Here is a 21,052-nt window from a genome sequence, read left to right as displayed (position 1 = left end):
AATTGAGTGGATGATATTACTAGCAATAAAGATTGTTAGCAGGAGAAAGTGCTAGTTTGTGGGAGCGTTAATTAATTTGCTTTTACACATACAGAGTTTGAGGTTCCTGAAGGTAAATAATACAGGTATGGAATTCAAAAGTGAAGCCTGATCTAGCAATGCAAACTTGGTTAGTATTAGTACAGACGCAGTGCAACTCCACATAAAAGCAACTCAATTTAACATTTTGATACTGGTGAGCAAAGAACTTCTCAAGGAGAGCTTGAGAAGGTGAGGGACACCATTGTGTCTTCCTTTTTCCCACAGAAATTTATCAGCTGAAGATCATAATTCACACTGTGGAAAGATAGGAACATGTAAAACATTTAACACAGATTCAAAGGGATTATATTTTTCCTTTATGGTTCAGAAGTTTTTAACATCTTCCTTTGAGTAGGTATGAGAAGACCATTTAGAAAGAGTCAAATGTTGATCACTGGTCAGACTTAAGTTATCCCAACCTAGCAACCTAATCTTGTTTAAGGTACTTACTGAAACTTAAGTTACTTAATGTAACTTGACCATAGTAGGGAAAATAACACCTAAACTTACAAATGTTTAAAAAAGATAGCATTTGTAAAAGCATGCTGTAATGCTTATGCATAAAATGTGCTCTACAAATTTCTTCTTGAGCCCCTTTCATATTTCAGGCCCTGTTCTAGGCCCAAAGATCCCAGTCCCCACGGAGCTTACACTCTAATGTGGGTCCAAGGAGAGAAAAAAACAATGAACATAATGAGAAGGAAAATTATATTATATGCCAAATAGCAGCATAAGTCATTTTATATTGAAAATTTACATAGTGCAAGTAGTTATAAACTCCAGTGCCTGCCAGGGCCAGGGAAGAAACTAAAATAAATAAGTCAGGTTGTTGAAAAGAGCAGCCTTTTTTTATTGTTCAACTTTTGAGAGAGATAATAGTATATATAAATATGTCCCTTCTTTCCCCCACATCAGAAACATTAGTGCCATAGTGGTTAAATGCTATGGCTGCTAACCAAAAGTCAGCAGTTTGAATCCACCAGGCGCTCCTTGGAAACTCTATAGGGCAGTTCTACTCTGTCCTATAGGGTCGCTATGAGTCAGAATCAACTCTATAGCTACGGATTTGGCTTTTGGTTTTCTCCCACATCTACTTTCAGAAAACAATAGTGCAGGTGTCAAGATAAAATGGCAACTGACAGCCTTCTTGTCTGAGTCTTGAATGACAAGTTGTAGAGGGCACTGTCTGGAGGGAAACCCACTAGTTACCTACAGCCACTAGTCCAGTGTTATCAAAAACCAAACCCATTTCAGCTAAGTTGATTCCAACTTATGGCGACCCCATGTGTTGCAAAGTAGAACTACCCCATAGGGTTTTCTTGGCCGTAATCGTTACGGAAGTAGATGGCCAGGCCTTTCTTCCGTGGCCCCACTGGGTGGGTCTGACCTGCTAACCTGGTGTTAGTAGTTGAGAGCGAACGCATTTTCGCCACCCAGGGACCTCCAGTGTTACCAAGCCTTACAGTTTTTCAAGAGATGTCACAAATTTACACTTTGAGTAAAATTTCCTGATTTTTAATGTAGCAATTTATTCATAGTTTTTTTTCAACTGTAACAGCCCACCCTGTCCTGCCCCTCACAAAGAAGTTTGCATATCACATCTGTCCTAAGGATATAATCAGATTTAAATCTCTGAAAAAACCTGATGTTTTATTTATGTGACTTGTTAATAAGTTTTTTGCTCTGCCATATTTTATAAAATTCATCAAGTGAAAAAGCGTGGCTCTCCATTCTAAATATATAGTCCCTTAACCCTGGTGGCTCAGTGGCTAAGAGCTACCGCTGCTAACCAAAAGGTCTGCAGTTTGGATGCACCAGGTTTTCCTTGGAAACCGTGTGGGGCAGTTCTACTCTGTCCCATAGGGTCGCTATCAGTTAGAATCCACTCAACAGCAACGGGTTTTTGTTTTTGTTTTAAACTATATAGGAACCCTGGTGGCAAAGTGGTTAAGAGCTCTGCTGCTAACCAAAAGGTTGGCAGTTCAGATCCACCAGCCGCTCCTCCGAAACCCTAGGGGCAGTTCTACTGGATGGCAATGGGTGTGTGTGTGTGTGTGTGTGTGTAGTGTTTTTTGGTGTGTTTGGTGATTTTGCTAAGAACCATGTTGACCTGAGTCAGGGTTATGTTGTCTAAGAAGAAAAAACTGTATTCCCCCTGCATACTTACCCCTAGTTTACCTAACATTATCAACAAACATCTTCATTAGTTACAGGTTGCTGCCGAGTCGATTCTGACTCATAGCAATCCTATAGGACAGAGTAGTATTGCCCCATGGGGTTTCCAAGGAGCAACCGGTGGATTTGAACTGCCGACCTTTTGGCTGGCAGCCTGAGCTTCTACCCACTGTGCCACCAGAGCTCCTCATCAGTTACAGTGCCCTAATTTTGTCGTGACAGCAATGTGCTCGCTGAAAACCATATATCTCACTATCCTTTGCAGAGAGAGATGGACTAAGTTTTCCTACCGATATTTAGGCAGAAGCTGTTGTGGGGAGCTCCCTGAAAAGAAGGGCTTCCCCTTCTTTCTCCTTCAGACACAGAAGTGATGGCTGCAATAGCATTACCCATCTTTTGACTGTGAAGTAATCTGTACAAAAGATCTTAACAGCAGAAAAGGAGAAGGGTCCTGGGACATAAATGGCATTAAAAAGCCTCCATACAATCTAAGACTTTGCACTGCTTTTACATTGTTGTTATTGTTAGCTGCCCTCGAGTCAGCCACATAGCACTGAGACTCCATGTACGAGGGAAGGAAATGCTGTCCCCGTCCTGCACCATCCCTATAATCAGTTGCAGATCCTTGTGATCCATGAGGTTACTTGATCGCCAGGCCTTTCTTCCTAGTCTATCTTAGTCTTGAAGCTCTACTGAAACCTGCTCAGCAACAGAGTAACACACAAGCCTTCACTGATAGACTGATGATGGCTGTGAGTGAGGTGCACTGGCCAGAAATCAAGCGTGCGCCTCTGGCATAGAAGGCGAGAATGCTACCAGTGAACCACCAACTCCACCCTTTAATATTAGCAGAAAAAGAAAAAAAAAAAAACCTTTATCTTGTGTAAGCCACTGTTAGTTCGGGTTTCTTTTACCAGCAGCCTAATGGGGATCCTAGCTGACTGCATTAAGATGATTTTTTAAAATACTTTCTTATATTGCTTACAGTGCTGAACAGTAGAATTCGAACTCAGGCAATTAGCACTTAGAATCCCTTAATTCTCATACAGCACACAATAAAATTGTCTTCTCTGCCACATGCTGAAACCTCAGAAATTTCTTGTGTCTGTTAAACCCAGCATGACTCATTTTGAAGTCTATTAAAGTGGACATGAAAAAAAAGTTTAGGATGTGATGGAAGTTCATGGGGTTAATTAACAGGAAAAATGAATTTTATTCAGTTTTATTTACCTTTCTATTGATTAACTGATAAATAAGAACATGCCTCAAGGGTATTAGAATGCAGCAAAATACTGAATCTCTAAGACAGAAGGGGATACACCTATTCTACCACAAAGTTCGTAGGGAAAGAGGAGAAAATGGTGGAAATAGTGTCCTATATTTTAAAAGCTGTGGCTTTAGGCAAACTGTTTTCATCTAAATAATTAATTTAATACTACGATTGAATATTAAATGTCATGTATATGTATTTTAAAAAATTATTATCAGTCACAGACATAAGGGAGATTGCAGAGACTATAAAACAGAGTCCCTGCTTTGAAGAACATACAGTCTGGCTGATAAAGCCAACAAATAAAATCCCTTTATTGTTGAAGGGGTTAAAATAAAAGAGGCTCAATGACTTAATAAAGATCATGCAGCAGGTTAATAAAATAATCCACATCCCGTAACTTCTAGATCTATGGCTTTGCACAAAATCAAGCTTAGAGAAGATGGAAGACAGTATTTTCAAGGTGCCCTGGTGGCGTCGTGGTTAAGTGCTACGGCTGCTAACCGTAAGGGTCAGCAGTTTGAATCCGCCAGGCGCTCTTTGGAAACTCTATGGGGCAGTTCTACTCTGTCCTATAGGATCGCTATGAGTTGGAATCGACTAGATGGCACTGGGTTTGGTTTGTTTGGTTTATTATGTGCCATGAAGTCTTTTTTGACACATGGCAACCCGGTTTGACAGAGTAGAACTGCCCCATAGGGTTTTCTAGGCTGTAATCTTCATGGGAGCAGATCGTCAGGTCTTTCTCCCAAGGAATTGCTGGGGGGGTTTGAACTGCCAACTTTTCCGTTCGCAGCTGAGCACTTAACCATTATGCCACCAGGGCTCCTTGTATTTTCAAGTAAACTATTTAGTATACTTTTTAAAATTCTCTTAAAATAATTAGTACTTTCCTATGTTTCAAGGCTGTTCAGAGAACGCTGAATTATCTTTCTGTTATGATTATGTGAAAAAAGGCTCACAATTTTTAAGAACTCTTAGTCAAAATAAAATGAGTTCCTAAAGCAGGCTAACGTCATTGAATCGTAAATTAGGTAAATCAATTATTACCATTCAATCTATTTTCTCTCCCTGTAACAATTACATTTAGCTATATATATTGAAAAACCTAAAATTTCATTGGCTTGAACACACAAGGGTTTATTTGCCCATATAAACAAATTCAGAGGCAGAAAGACCAAGGCTAGTTTGGGAGCTCTACAAAGTCATCAGGGATCCAGTCTCCTTCTATCTTTATTGTGCTCCACCATTCTCAGAATGTGGCTTCTATTCTGAAGCTCACAAAATGGCTGCTTGAGCACCAAACATTGCATCTTCTTCATGATAGCATGAAATAGAAATGGAGGACACAACAAACAACAAAAAATCTTCCAGCTCCATCAGATCCCTTTAAGACACCTTCATAGAAGGCTCATGCACAGCATTTTCATTTGCTTCTCATTGGCCGGAATTTAGAACATGAGCACACTTAGTTCAAGAGGGATGGGAAATGATTCAGGTCTGATTCCCAGCTGTGTGCCTCATACATAGCCACCACCTGTCTGTCATTGGAGGCCTGTGTGTTGCTATGATGCTGAAGAGTTTTCAGCAGAACTTTCAGGCTGAGATGGTCTAGGAAGAAAGGCCAGTGATCTACTTAGGCAAATCAGCCAATGAAAACTCTGATCCACAATTGGTAATGGGGATGGCACAAGACCAAGCAACATTTAGATTTAGTTTTGTTGTGCATGGGGTCTCCATGAATCAGGGGCTGACTCCATGGCAGATAACAGCAACAACACTTATACACCGTGAATGAAATCTGAGCTTTATCTTTAAGGAAGAAAAGGCTGAGAGAATAGTTGGTAAATAGCCAGTGGTCTCTGTCATGGCCCGTTCAAAATATCAAGGGACTTGTGTTTTCCAGTGGCAAGTTCCCGCTTAACATTTAATTTTAAATATATTTAATATTAAAGCAATTCTGGAAGCTTGTCTTATTTTTCTTCTACCTGATTTCACAATCTGAAACAAAAAGAAACAATCCTGACAGAAGATAGTTACTTAACACAACACAACTGCCTTAGACAGGCTCTCAGCCGTACCTGCAATACTCAAGTCAGCTACACCCAAAAAAATTAAACCTAAAAAAAATGTTCATAGTGATAAGCAGACTCAGTAAGAAAAGACTACATCAAGCCACCTATTTGTTAAAATTTTCTCCATATGTAACAGGTGTGTTGCTAAAGCTATCAGGGTTATTCAAGTTGGTTTTTAAGCATAATTTGGCAAATTTGTTCGATAGGTCTGACCAAAAACAACCAATATCAAAATGCGATTTTTCTTAATTATGGGTTAGCAAAATACCTACCCACTGCCATCAAATGGATTCCGACACAGCAGCCCTAAAGGACAGTAGAACTGCCCCAGAGGGTTTCCAAGGAGCAACTGGTAGATTTGAACTACTGAGCTTTTGTTTAGCAGCTGAACTCTTAACCACTGTGCCACCAGGGTTCCAAGCACTATGTTACCAGGGCAAAATAAATGTAGTAAAAAAAGTGTCAACAAATGTATCATTTACCTAAATTTGGTTAAATTATGTGTTTTCAATCACCTCACATGCACGCGAAAGCTGGACAATGAATAAGGAAGATAGAAGAAGGATTGACGCCTTTGAATTATGGTGTTGGCAGAGAATATTGAATATATCATGGACTGCCAAAAGAACAAACAAATCTATCTTGAAAGAAGTACAACCAGAATGCTCCTTAGAAGCAAGGATGGCAACACTACATCTCACATACTTTGTACATGTTATCAGGAGGGATCAGTTTCTGGAGAAGGACATCATGCTTGGTAAAGTAGAGGGCCAGTGAAGGATAGGAAGAGCCTCAATGAGATGGATTGACAAAGTGGCTGCAACAATGGGCTCAAGCATAACAACGATTGTGAGGATGGCACAGGACAGGGCAGTGTTTCATTCCATTGTACACAGGGTCGCTATGAGTTGGAAGCAACTCCATGGCATCTAACGACAACAACAACAATCTTGACAGAAGCAGACTGCCACAAACTGCCACATCTTTCTCCCACAGAGCAGCTGGTGGGTTCCAACTGCTGATTTTTCCAGATATTTTTGACGCAGTCAAGCACTTCAATCACTGCACCACCAGAGATCCTTTCTTGAGCTACACCAAAGAAAACCCCAATCCTATTGCCAACGAGTCAATTCTGACTCATAGCCACCCTATGGGACAGAGTAGAACTTCCTCAGAAGGTTTCCATGGAGTGGCTGGTAGATTGGAAAGGCCAACCTTTTGGTTAGCAGCCTAGCTCTTAGCCACTATGCCACCAGGGCTCCTCTCTTGAGCTATACCTGGTAGAAAATAACTCTATTGTCGGTTGCCGTCATGTGGATTCCAACTCATGGTAAACCTATGTGTGCAGACTAGCACTGCCCCATAGGGTTTTCAATGCTATGATCTTTCAGAAACATATCGCCAGGCCTGTCTTCTAAGGCATCTCTGGATGGGTTTGAACTGCCAACCTTATGGCTAGTAGTCAAGTGCTTAACTGTTGGCACCACCCAGGTAAAATCGCACATCTCTGAAAGGAAGCCTTGATGTTTATTTTTAATATTAATAATTCCACTTTATATTATTTAAAATAATATAAATAGGGACAAGGAAAAACTCCATAACTATAAGTATTAGTTGCTCCACATGGGAAAGTAAATTTAAAAACATTTTGAAATCCTATATATTCTTAGAACAAATCCAGACCAATGGAAGGCCATATTTGTTTTAATCTTTTTCTCTCTAAAGTTATGAAATGAATAACTTCCAACTATGTCATTTGATTTTATCAAATGACATTTTACGCCTATTGAGCAAAAAATTTACATTAAGAATTAGGGATTGTGAAGTCACTTGATTTAGCTTCACAAAACTTGTTTATTATAAATAAACTTGGCACTTTTGTTTTTAAAAGGCTTTTTATACCCTTACAGTAGTTTACATGTGTATATTTGAAAGTAATTATTGTTTTATTGTTGGTAATAAGAATTTGATGTCATTTAAGTATGGTTTTTATTATTTTGTGAAACATTGTCCTTTCAAAGAGTTTTGAAAAATTATGCTCACTTCATTTTATTGGGCCATATGAAATACAACGACACCCTGGTAGTGTAGTGGTTAAAGGCTACGGCTGCTAACCAAAAGGCTGGCAGTTCAAATCTACCAGGCGCCCTTTGGAAACTCTATGGGGCAGTTCTACTCTGTCCTATAGGGTTGCTGTGAGTCACGTTCAACTGGACATCAATGGGTTTTTTTTTTTTTTATGAAATATGCAAGGGTCCATCTATCCTTAGTTACGCTTTCTCCTGCTATACTTTTGATTCTTTTCCCTGCATGAGTGAAAAAGGTGAATTCAATGTCTGGTCAAATGCAACATTGCTTCAAATTTATTAGAAAAGCAGATAAAAGAGGTTAGAAAGATGCAGCAATATGTAATTTTTTTGTTCAGTAGCCTAATTTCATTTAGATTTTTCAATTAGTACAGGACTAACTAACAATGAAAGGGGAGTTTGTACTACTTTATTGTGATACTAAAAATCCTCTTCTTTTTTTTTAGATTGTGATTTAGGTGAAAGTTTACAGAGCAAATTAGTTTCTGATGAAAAAATCCTCACCTTTAAAACATTTATTTTGGACATATTCCAAGTAACATAGCATATAACATTTTCTGCAAGTAAACTTATGCAGAGATATCAAGTTTTATAAAATACTTTTAATAAATTTAGGAGAGATTAAAACCTCAGTAATCTTCAGAAAGCATTTAATGAAGCACACTTATAATAATTATATCAATTTTCATTTATCTTGGTGTTCCCAGGAAATTTTTTCACCTGAAATAGTTTGTGACCTAAATCAAGATAAGGAAAAAAATTAATTGTGCATTTTTTCCTTAGCATAGTTTTAAGTACAGAACAACAACAAAAAAACCCATAGCAGTTAATTTATTGACAATTAGTTAACTGACAATTAACTTACCTGAAATAAATTCATAGGATATAATGTTTTATTAACAAACGGAATTTGTAAACAGTCTGGTGGAGTTTTATGAATTTCATGCATCATAAAATTAACATTTTGTTTTGGGTTTAAGTAGAGAATGATTTTAAATTACTTAAATGAAGACAAAAGACAGTCATAGTTACTCTCTGAGTAAATGCTAATGATATTTGGAAAACATTTTAAATAGCTAAAGCTGCTTAACACAAACTAATTCCCCACACTTTCCAATAATCCTTTTAATGCTTTTATAGTGTCTTCCCTTGTTGATTGAGAAGTCCATCCTGGCAATTAAATGTACTTTGTGTACAATCGATTGTACTTTGTGTACAATTGCCACGTCCACACTTAAGCAAGTATAAGAGAAATATGAAGACACAAACACATATAAGTTAATTTGGGGGCTAAGGATATCATTTAATTGCTCAGAAAGCATTCTACACCTACATTCAAGAAAATAACTTATTGTGATATTATGATATATCTCCAAATTTATAACATTAGATTTTCAAATACCAAAACTAGTAGCATTTTCAGCATACACTGTTGTGTACATCAGACAGTGGAAATTGCATTACCAAAATAAATTATTTTACCCCTGATGGCACAGAGCCAAACACTGAGCTCTGAAGGCTCCTGAAAAAATCAACTCTGGGAACATCTCCACCAGGTGAAAAACGTAGTGAGAAAGCAGCTTTCATTTTCCAAACCAAAGACCACATCTAAAAATAACTACAAATCCTTCAATTCAGAGCCATCCGATTCGAGAGAAAGCAATTCTCTGGTACCAAAGGAATAATTCTCCCCAAGGTTTTGAAGAAAATATTTAATTTGCACATCTGAAATGAAAATTCACTTTTCTTTAGCCTCCACAATACCCAGCTCTCCCACATAGTCTTCCATAGCAAACATAGTAGTTAATAAAAGTTTTCAAGTAGGAGTTACAAGAAGGAGCTTTGAAATAGCTCTGAAAGCCTAAGTCTTCAAACAGAAGGTACAAGAAAGCAGAGTAAGTCCTGAAAATATATACATATATATAAAAGAAAATTAACAAATGAAAGCTTTATTTCTAGAAAGCATTGAAGTTATCTGAGAACCAGGAAAATCTAGGGGCGCCTCCTATTTATAATAGCTTTGTCTCGAAGTCTGCCTCCAATAAACAAAAACGTTAGCAGATGCTGCTATCATTTTACATTCAATAAACTCCTAATATCCATTGACAGATGTTACTCTAATAAGGACAGGTTTACTGCTTTACGCATGTTTTTGCTAATGTCCTAAATTTGGGTTCCAGATGATCTAGAAACTCAAGCCCCTCTTCTTCATGCCTGTCACTGCAACAGCCAACCGAACCAGCCACGGACCCTTTTCCTTCATAGTTATATGAATGAACGTAGTCTTCAGAATGTTTCTGCTCCTCAGCTTGTCCACACAGATACACCTTCTGCATCAAAAAAAGAGCACATTTTATTATTATTATTTTTTAAAAACACCTAAACATATTAGCATAAAAATAATGTCTTTGATTTACCTTTTACTGTTTAATTTTTAACCAGAGTGTGTCCTCTAATGGATTCCTACATATAAAAAACGCACATGATTGGTCTGTATTATAGTCATTCTTAAAATATAGCAAATAAATATATGCTCCTAGTGAACATATTTATGAAAATCCACATACATCAGGCAACTACCTTTGAATTTCCCATTTGAACATAAGACTTGCATAGGTGAAGTTTACCACCTCTGAAATAGCTTCACGTATTTGGGGAAGCAATATAACCTATGATTCTTATGTTTTTACACCACTATATACCTGGCTTATGTTAACCTATATTGATTAATGTGAACATAAAAGAAAACTAAGAGCTAAACCCCCCCGAATCATTTTAACGGCCTATCTGGCGATTTTGATAGTCAAAACTTTGTGACCACATAGAGGACGCGAGAGCACTACAAAAATGCTTCTGATTTATGATCTGCTTATTACCCTGTAACAAGTACATTACTCCAGATGGTTTTCCTGATAATTTGGGGAGAAAAAAACTATCCTCCCTAAGCACATCTACATATGCTACTCCTCAGTGATGGTTTATAAAACTGATTTTTAAAATTGAAATATACAAGATCGTTTTTCTATTTGAGTTTGGACCTGACATCCACATCTGTAAGAATTTGACATGAAGAAGGTGATGAGCTCCAGGTGTATGAACTGTGGAACTTTTGGGAAACCCTGATTTATAAATAGTGTTTAACTTTCATATACTATGAACTTGAAGAAATTGGAGCTTACTTCACCGAGACGAGGTTGGGTGAAACTATTCCAGTCCGTGTATATGTATCTGCCAGTGTCTGTTACGCCCTGACCTACTCCCTTGCTGGATTCCAAGGTTTGGTGTTCACCTCCTTTGTTGGACTCCAAAGTGTAGCCTCCTTTAACCATCTCAAAACTTTGCTGGGTTTTGATCCCCTGGCCACCAAGGGTGCCCAACAAGCTTGTGTCACAAACGTAGGACGTCTGTGTGGGGAGTCGAATATTTGCCTCCTGAAAAATAAAGTTAGGGTTATAAAAAGAATGAATCAAATTGAAACTAACAATATGCTTTCATTTTTTTTTTTTCCCCCACCATGTGCGAATCATTTAACAGGGATGCCTCTTTCTTAGTTACCCATAAAATGTGGATAACCGTCCCCCATCACAGGATAGTGAAGTTTAAATGAATTAGCATATGCAAGGCACTGAGCACTCTGCTTGGCAGAGTTGGTGCTCAATGAACATCAGTCATTATTCTTATTGTTACTATTATGATGCTGGAGCCCTGGTGGTGCAGTGGCTAAGCATTCGGCTGCTAACCAAAAGGTTGGCAGTTTGAATCCACCAGCCACTCCTTGGAAACCCTATGGGGCAGTTCTACTCTGTCCTATAGGGTCACTATAAGTCGGAATTGGCTCGATGGCAATGGGTTTGGTTTTTGGCTTTATAATCAAACTATCATCATTGGATCACCACACAATTCAAATAAAGGTGAAATTCAGTTTACCATCACTTCTTCTCCAGGACCCTCAGTATTGGATACAATTAAATTTTGCTGGGCCCTATCTTCGGGAAAACATTTTTTTACTGTCTTCTTAGCAGTAACACAGAAACATGTAAACAGGATACCTAAAATATAAAAAGATTGAAGTAATATAGTATTTATTTTCTGGCTGGTATGTATTAAGTCATTTGAATTATATGATTTTCTAAAGTTTCTTCATTGAACTTTTAAAAATTCTTTTAATAAATTAAGATCACTTGGGTCATAGAGTTTAAAACAAAATATTAGCAAATGTATTAATACATAGATGATCTCTGTCTCGGATATTATGACATTAGGCTACATAAGATACAAATCAATTTAAAGTAAGAAGGATGAAGTGAAGATGGCTTATTTATTAATAGTTTACCTCCCCGGGTCCAGGATTAATTTGTATGTTTTTCTTATTTCCTCCACATTGAAATAGTAACTTTATTTGTCAGAAGTCTGAGCTCTCAGGCAGTCCTGTTCATCCTATTTCCTATCCTATGCCTTAATTCTCTCCTCCTCAATAAGACACGCCACAAGTTGGTATTATTGGTACTTAAAATTATGAAGAGCACACACCAACAGCTTTAGAACCACAAAATAAAGAATATCAGGCATAAACGCAAACAAGAAAAGCAACTACGTAAACCAGTGTCCGGTTTTGAAAGTGTGCTTCAACTAATAGAGCACTAAGAGGAGCATCCAGTTTATGCCTGGGACTCAAATCAGTGAATTAGGACACAGTAAAGACTATGAAAAAAGTTCATAAATACAAATGGGCTCTGTGTAATCAAACAGATTATTAAAACATCTACGGTCATACTTTTCATTACTTTTGTATCTCCAAATAACAGGCTACAGGATGCAAAATCTTGGTGACCTTTGCGGTGTTATTTTTTCCTTAGTGGCTCGCCATATAACCATTTTCCACTCGCTGGAGTCTTCTTCAGATGCATGCGAAATCACTTTTTCGTACTCATTAATAACATTGAACATCTAAGCAAATTTTGGAGTTCCTTAGTTTTTACTAATTCTTTTTATGAATTCCCTGCATAAATATGGCTAGTTGTAAGACTGTAATATTTTATATATAATCTTAACAATCTTGTCCAATCTCTTCATTTTGCATATGGAAAAATGAACTCAAAGAATAGGAAATGATTTACCAACATCTCACAGCTAATTATTTTAAGAACTGAGGCTAAAACTTCTGCAAACTTTAAGTTTAATCTACTTTTACTGCTATTTTTCTTCTTCTGTGACTCAGAACTCCAGGTCACATACTAGGCACATAAAGGCATATATTTACCAAAAGCTGTAAATGTCATTGATATAAAGAACTATCATATAATATTAAAAAAAAAAAAAAGAGAGAGAGAGAACTTCAGTTAACACATTACAAATAATTATACTTACATAACAACAATGCAGAGCCCAACACCATGGCAAGAATAGCCCATTTTCCAAGTATGACATTTGATATCTTAACATCTGTCTCTCTTACAGTACTCTTTCTACAATCAGATGGAGCTATACACTCACATACTGTCACCAGTAACACATGTTTTGCAGACAAACCATGTCTATCTTTTATTATGATAGGCACAGAATAATCTTTATAATCAAGAGGCTTCTGTTCACGAAGAATGGCAGTTTTACCTGGGAATATAAAAGACAGAATATATATTGATATGACCTTTCAATAGCAATATTATTCCTGCTTCGTGTTCTTGGGGGCGGGGGAAACACTTAGCTTAGAAGAAAAACTCTAGCGGTTCATTTTCCTGTCTTAGGAATGATATTGATTTTTTGGAAAAACAGGAAAAAAGTTGACATTGCATTACATTCCGTGTTAGTCTATCTCAACATAGATTCATATGTCTTCTTAAAAGATACTTGGAACACGGGTCTCAGCTTAAGAGAAATATAATTATTACTATAAAAAAGCAAGATATTATCTTTTGTTTCTTTTAGGATTATTGAAATAATTTCCTAAAATAAATATTTATTTATTTTGATGAACTAAGGTGAAAGTCATCATAATAAATAAAAAGACTATCAGTCCTCTTGCATTTCTATTGACTACAAAATTTAGCATAATTACGTACCATCCTTTGATTCTAAAGTCCATAATTTGCTAGCAGACTTATCCAAAAAGAATTGAAATGGTGGACCATTATTAGGCCCATCTAGATCTACAGGTTCCAAAACAGCAAAATCTTTATCATTGTGACAAATTGTCAATTTTTTATCAATTTTTGGTGGGTGATCATTATAATCTTCCAAACGAACTACCAATGTTCCAGTGCAAGATCTGCCATCTAAGGAAAATAACAAATAGGGTATTAATTGGCTTCAAATTGTATCTGTTTTCTACAATTCTAAAATGCATAATTGATATCTGCTTTCTACTAAATTCCTGAAATTAGATTAGCACACACATTTCCCGCATCTCAGACACGATTGCTACCAGAACACAATAATGACTTCTCTTCCTTGAAGACCTGGGCGCTGGATCACATGATCTCTTGGGTTTTGTGTTTTTTTTTTTTTCCCCCACAACTAAAAAATATGAGATTATGAGTAATGTCACTATAGAATAATCAGGAATAAGTCAATCACAAAAGGACAAGTATTGCATGATCTCACTAACATAAAACCCTTAGAACAGGCAAATGTACAGAGATAAGAGTTTACCAGTGGTTAACAGGGGCAGGAGGGAAGGGAAAAGGGGAATCTTTGCTGAGCTAGCACTGAGTTGCCATTTATGGGTATAGAAAATATGACAGTGAATGTTGCTGATGGTTTCACAGCATGATTGACATAATTACTTTCATTGAATTGTACAGATAAAAAATGTTGAATTGGCAAATATTGTGTTATCTATATTTTTGCAATAATAAAAAAAAGAAAATGGATTTCTTATATCTTCTTTCTGTATGAAGAGCATATACTTATCCTTGGAATACAAAGACTTTACAACCCTCTACATTGTTTCTTGATTTCTTCCCCTGACTTTTTTCCTGATGAATCCTCAAAACTATTGCCCTGAGATAATCTTTAAACCTTAAACTAAAAGTATCCCTTGAAGTCTTAAAACCAAACAACATTTAGCTTAACTAGTGAAGACTGTCTGCCTTGAACACAGTGCTCTTTTAAGAACTATCCGTGTGGAATCAATTTGACAACAGCAACTTGAAAGATTACACAGGAACCTCAGGGAGCAATGAGTTTATGTTAACGAAGGACGAACAATTCGGAAAAAGAGGGTGAGAATAATTGCACAACTAGAAGAATGTAATCAATGTCACTGAATTGTACATGTAGAGCTTGTTAAATTGGTGTATGTTCTGCTGTGTATATTCTCAACAGTAACAACAAAAAATAAAATGAATTCAATTTTAAAAAAAGGCATTTCAGAAAAAGCAAGAGGAAAAACTGGAAAAAAAGAAAAAGATTCTCATGAAACCATTAAATGTTCTCCTTCCGATAGGGTTGCCACTGCCAGGAATACTTTCTCCCCCCCTGGCAAAACCTTCCAGAATCTGTTCAAATGTCGCCACCTCAGAAAACTTGATGTGACATTTACAGACAATGATAGCCATTTTTCTCCCTTGACTTCTCAAAATACTGCTCATACTTGTTTCTCAGTCCACTGGGCATGGTTCAATAGCAAGATCTGAGTCTTATCATCTGGAAAGCCCAGTGGTCTGACTCATATTTCTTGCCTAATTTATAGCTTCATGTTAACACATTGAACATAATACAGTTATTATATTTACACTTTGCAAAAATTTAATTGAATAAACCAGGAAATTAGTTTGCACCTCTGCCCTATATTAGTTAATATGTTCTCAAGAATACAGCGTGACTATTACTGGCCTAGCCCTTCACACTTAAGTCTCAAATATTTCTAGTTAAAATAGTGCCCATTATTTGTACTTCAGAGAGAATGAAGTTCATAAAGTATGTTTAAATTCTACAGTTTGTGATAGGATAATAAACTACAAGAAGTGATGAGACTTGAAAACCAAAATAAACAGATTATTTAATTATTTAATTGATAAAATTTCTCTCTCTCTTTTTTTTTTTTGCTTTGAACATTAGTCCTAAATTTTGAAATAGTCTATATATGTTGAATTTATCATAAAGACTACTAATAAATTATATGTAAATATAATCCATATTTTCTTTTTAGCTCAAAATAGCACAAGCCATAACATGTAGTAAATTGCAGGGGAATTTTTTTTTCTGTTGAATAAGCAAAAAAAGAATTTATTCAAAGTGACTTTTAAATCAATTATATGTGGTAACTACTGTATAAGCTACTTAAAAACTATTCTAGCTGAACAAGTTTTAAAATAGCTAGAAAGAAAAGAGAGCTATAGGTCTTATAGGGAGAAATACATGATAGAATATAAGCATTTTGAGTCTTCCAGAAACATAAATAACTCTGAACACTAGTAACAACTTCAAAGTTAGCAAACTAACAAAGAAGTGACTAATGTGAAAAGAAAGTTTTTTTTTTTTTGATTGAAAAATGTAGTTACAGTCTCTACATATGAGTCAACATGTATGCGCTGATTTTACTTTTTAAAATTTAAGCAGAAAGCAGTTTCTCTGTATGGAAAAACTGAGAGAAATCACGCTTTAAAAAGCTGATAAAGAAATATGACAGACACTCTGGAATACCCTTTAAACTTGGAACTCAAACCACCCCTGGAGGACACATTTCAGCCAAAGTACTACTTGGCTCATAAAATAAATAACGCCCATGAGTACTGTGCTCCTTTAAATAATCATCCAAATGAAACCAGAGGGTGAAAATTTACCCTAGACCAAAGATGAAAAGGTAAGGGGGCACAGGGAAGCTAGATTAATGGAAACAGAGTAACCAGAATGGAAATAATGAGAATGCTGGCACATTGTGAAAAATGTAACCCGTGTCACTGAGCTACGTTTATAGAAAAACCCTTTGTGGTAGAGTTGATTCTGGCTCATAGTGACCCTAGTTGGAATCAACTCCATGGCAGTAGGAAAAATACATACAGAAATTATTAAACGAGAACCTAATTTGATGTGTAACTTCCACTAAAAATACAATAAAATATTTTTTAAAAAAGAAATATGTCATCCATCAGAAAGCATATCATCACTTATTAACCCTATTTTCGACTAAAATTTATCACATAACATTATTTTCCATCACAGTGTCTGTTTTAAGGATGTTGTTAAAAACAGAATGACGGATGCTTGAAATTGTTAAAATGAATGATATTTGAGACCAGAGCTGAAAATAAAATTGTAAAAGGCTTCTAAGCTACGAAAGTTAAGTTTCCACCTTACCTCTGGAAAATGGAACCAAAAATAAATAATTACTGGTAACAGTTGAAGATGAAATGGTAACTAATGGCATGTTTGTTTTCCTCTAAACCTTACTTTAACTCATAACAAATGTCAAGTATCAGCACGTAAGGAATACCACACACTCAGAGATGGAAAGTGTATCTCAGACATTAACTAAAGTCTAAACTCACAACATGTCCACAATGAGGATTCTGAAAATAATAGTTTCCTATTGCCACTTAGATGTTGTCAGTAGCCACAACTAACTGCTTTATGAATCAGCCAATTCCATGTGCCAACTAGGAACTAGGTGCCATTGAGTTGATTCCAACTCATGGCGACCCCAAGTGTGTCAAAATAGAACCGTGCTCCATAGGGTTTTCAACAGCTGATTTTTTAGAAGTAGACTGCCAGACCTTTCTTCCAAGGCACTGATGGGTGAGCTTGAACCTCCAGTCTTTGGGTTAACAGCTGAGTGCAACTGTTTGTGCCACCCAGGAACTCCAACTCCATGTACCAAAACCAAAAAAAAAAAAGCAAACCTGTTGTTATCCAGTTGATCCCTACACATAATGAGCCCACAGGGAGCAACGTGTGGATTCCAACTGCCCACCTTTTGGTTAGCAGCCAAACGCTTAACCGTTTGTACCACCACGGCTCCCTCCATGTACCAAATCTGTTAAAAAAAAACCATTGCTGTCAAGTCGATTCCGACTCATAGTGACCCTATAGAGCCCTGGTGGTGCAGTAGTTAAGAGCTCAGCTGCTAACCAAAAGGTGAGCAGTTTGAATCCACCAGCTGCTCCTTGAGAACCATATGGAGCAGTTCAACTCTGTCCTATAAGGTTACTATGAGTCAGAACTCCATGTACACAGTTCAATTGTTAGAAAATTCTTAGGTTCTTTCTTAAGTCTCAATAAGTCTCTTAATAATCTCCAATAATTTTTTCATGGTTTATTTTTATTTTTTGGACTATGCCTTCTAAATGTTTACCTCTCCCACATGACAATCCTTAAATATTTAAAGAAAATTACTTTTACACAAAGTCAAATATAACAAAACATTTTCTAAGCTTTTAAAGTCAATTTTCTATATTAAAACTAATTGTTCAAGAGGCAATTATACCTTTGGAACTGCAAAGCTCTTAGCAGTGAAAGTCACAACATAGACCTGGAGATTTTTGGGACTCTCAAATAAAGGAATGACAAATACCTGCTTTAAGCAAATGTATACCAAATTCTATACCTGATAAAGGGTTGGTTTATCAAAAGAAAAAAAAAAAAAGCATCTAGTTAGGGTAACAGAAAGTACATTAGAAAAAATGAAAGTACCCTTTTTTATATAGAAGACACATAAATGTGAGAATTAACACATTATAACCAGTGCAGGCATGCTTACAAGAATTAAGAGAAGTGAAGACTAGTGGGAACAATCACAGAAACTCTGATTGTCATTAATTTGAAGAAGCTGAGGGACCTGAATTTCAAACATGAGGGGCAACACTTTTCTAGTTAAAAAAAAAAACCAAACCCAGTGCCGTCGAGCCGATTCCAGCTCATAGGAACCCTATAGACAGAGTAGAACTGCCCCATAGAGCTTCCAAGGAGCGCCTGGCGGATTCGAACTGCTGACCCTTTGGTTAGCAGCCGTAGCACTTAACCACTCTGCCACCAGGGTTTGCGGTGTATGAAACAGTGCTTCCTAAAGAGACAGTGAGGAAGCCAGCCTGACCGAAAAAGAGGATCAACACAAGAAACATGATGAAATAAATGAGACCCTAAGAAAGCTAGAATACCTAGACCATTATACAGAATATTGATGACTATTAAAACTAAATGTTCACACGCAAATATAAGTAATTATTTATTTGGCTGTTGGAAGTATATATTAATGGATTAAAATTCATGGAAGCAAAATCTTCATGTCATCATACGGTCTTTCATTAAAAATTTCTGACATCCTTATCTTTCTTTCTTCTTGAGCACACCAGCTACCCATGGCCTTGGGACATATAGAATTCAGACTTCTGCTTTTATTTCCTTGTACTATGATCACTGTGCTTATGTTCTTTTAGCACCAAAAGACAAAGTTAATTTCTTATATTTTTTTCTATATTTTCCTTCTCTCCAAATAATATTTTGTTTTCCTTTCATGAAGCCTCTACATTTCTGTGAAATTTTCTCCATTTATGTTTTAATCTGGGCAGCAATTAACTTCTGATGATTTCCATACCTTATTTTATGGAGTAAGAAAGTTTTCATACTATTAGAATCTCTTATGAGAATATAAAATCCTTTACTACAATAATTTCAGTACCTAACCTAAATATGGTAATCATTTAATTGACAGCATGAGAGGATTTTGCCTTGTCTTATGAATTCTAATTTCCACAGCAATTTGCCTAGAATTTGGAATTTGATAGACAATCAATATTTGTGGAATAAATGTAAATCCTTGTCTGACAGTGTAACAGTGTTCTTAAACCCATTCAAATTCACTTAAACTTGTAAAAGAACAGCAAATCACCCAGGATTATACTAATGTCTTCCCCATTCTTTAGCAGATTTTTTTTCCTCCTACTTTTACTGAAAGAACTATATTAAAAGTGTACTGTTACAGGTTGAACTGTATTCCTAAAAAATGTGTGTCAACTTGATTAGGCCATGATTTCCAGTATTGTGTAATTGTCCACCATTTTGTCATCTGATGTGATTTTCTTATGTGTTGTAAATCCTACTTCTATGATGTTAATGAGGCAGGATTAGAGGCAGTTATGTTAATGAGGCAGGACTCATTCTACAAGATTATGTTGTATCTTGAGTCAACCTCTTTTGGGATATAAAAGAATGCAGCAAGCAGAGAGACAGGGGACCCCAATACCACCAAGCAAGAAGAGCCAGGAGCACACATCCTTTGGACTGGGGGTCCCTGTGCTGAGAAGCTCCTAGTCCAGAGGAAGATTGATGACAAGGACCTTCCTCCAGAGCTGATAGAGAGAGAAAACCTTTCCCTGAAGCTGGCACCCTGAATTCAGATTTACAGCCTGCTAGACTGTGAGAGAATAAATTTCTGTTTGGTAAAGCCATCCACTTGCGGTATTTCTGCTATAACGGCACGAGATAACTAAGATGCATGTGCAAAGTATCAAGAGGAAAGGAAGATCATACATGTGATTAAGTAATGATATTCACTCCCAGGTTTTCTTTCAGAGGAAATTTTATATTTTGAAACCAAAATGGGAATATTTATTTAAAACTCATTGATAGTCTCACTGATTAAGACTTAAGACACAGTATTTCCATCCCAAAGGCAACAGGAACAAACCAAAGCTGAGCAAGGAAGAAAAAACCTGAAAGGAATAGATGTGTTAGATGAATTAGCTTGCCCTTCCCGTATAAATTGTAAGCAGCTAGCATCTTCATTAATTTTACCTTTTGTCTCTCTTGTTAGAGAATCATCTTTAGATAGATGTGGCTTTTATTTTAAAACTATAGAAAAACAATTAGGGTGGAATATATGAGAAAACACTTTGTATTTATCTTATTATCAAAATATCAAGGTGGGCAATGAATAAACAGGAAGCTTTTCAGTATTTACTTTCAATTTTTGTTAATTTTTCGTGAGATTTGATATGTATTTATTCATACACTCACCCATTCCTTCTAAAGAAATTCAATGATTCTATAGAAAAAGACTACAGCATTGGTATATCAGCTAGTTTGTTTTGAACAGCCAGCATATGTAGACAAAAAAAGCGGAAACTCCTTGGGTTCTGCAGATAGTCAAAAGAACAGACTGTCATAAAAGTCTATCTAAGTTAATTCATCTTTATCATTTATGGCAATTTTCCCCAAAAGAGTGAGAATGTAATTAATTTATGTGATATAGAATGAAATATTATAACTTCTATTTATACTTTTGATCTTCTTTTAATATCTATTTTGTGTAATTTTATGATGTATATAACACACTAGCCCACGCCCATTGCCATCGAGTTGATTCTGACTCAGAGTGACCCTATAGGACAGAGAAGAACTACCCCATAGGGTTTCCAAGGAGCAACTAG

At 36.4% G+C, this 21,052-nt stretch overlaps 1 protein-coding gene across 1 annotated transcript in view; it reads right to left on the bottom strand.

Annotated features, from left to right (window-relative positions):
* Positions 1-10,115: 10,115 nt before the first annotated feature.
* Positions 10,116-21,052, bottom strand: part of DSC1 (desmocollin 1) — a 33,210-nt gene continuing 22,273 nt past the window's right edge. The window contains exons 12-16 of the mRNA XM_064294629.1: positions 13,748-13,960; positions 13,056-13,298; positions 11,616-11,737; positions 10,868-11,119; positions 10,116-10,151 (exon numbers count right to left, since the gene is read on the bottom strand). Coding sequence (XP_064150699.1) covers positions 10,116-10,151; positions 10,868-11,119; positions 11,616-11,737; positions 13,056-13,298; positions 13,748-13,960 — 866 coding nt within the window. The remainder of the gene's footprint in view (positions 10,152-10,867; positions 11,120-11,615; positions 11,738-13,055; positions 13,299-13,747; positions 13,961-21,052) is intronic.

Source organism: Loxodonta africana, chromosome 11 (assembly GCF_030014295.1).
Source record: "Loxodonta africana isolate mLoxAfr1 chromosome 11, mLoxAfr1.hap2, whole genome shotgun sequence".
NCBI lineage: Eukaryota > Metazoa > Chordata > Mammalia > Proboscidea > Elephantidae > Loxodonta > Loxodonta africana.
The sequence above is the reverse complement of the archived record's forward strand: the minus strand, read 5'-3'. Positions and strand labels throughout refer to the sequence as shown.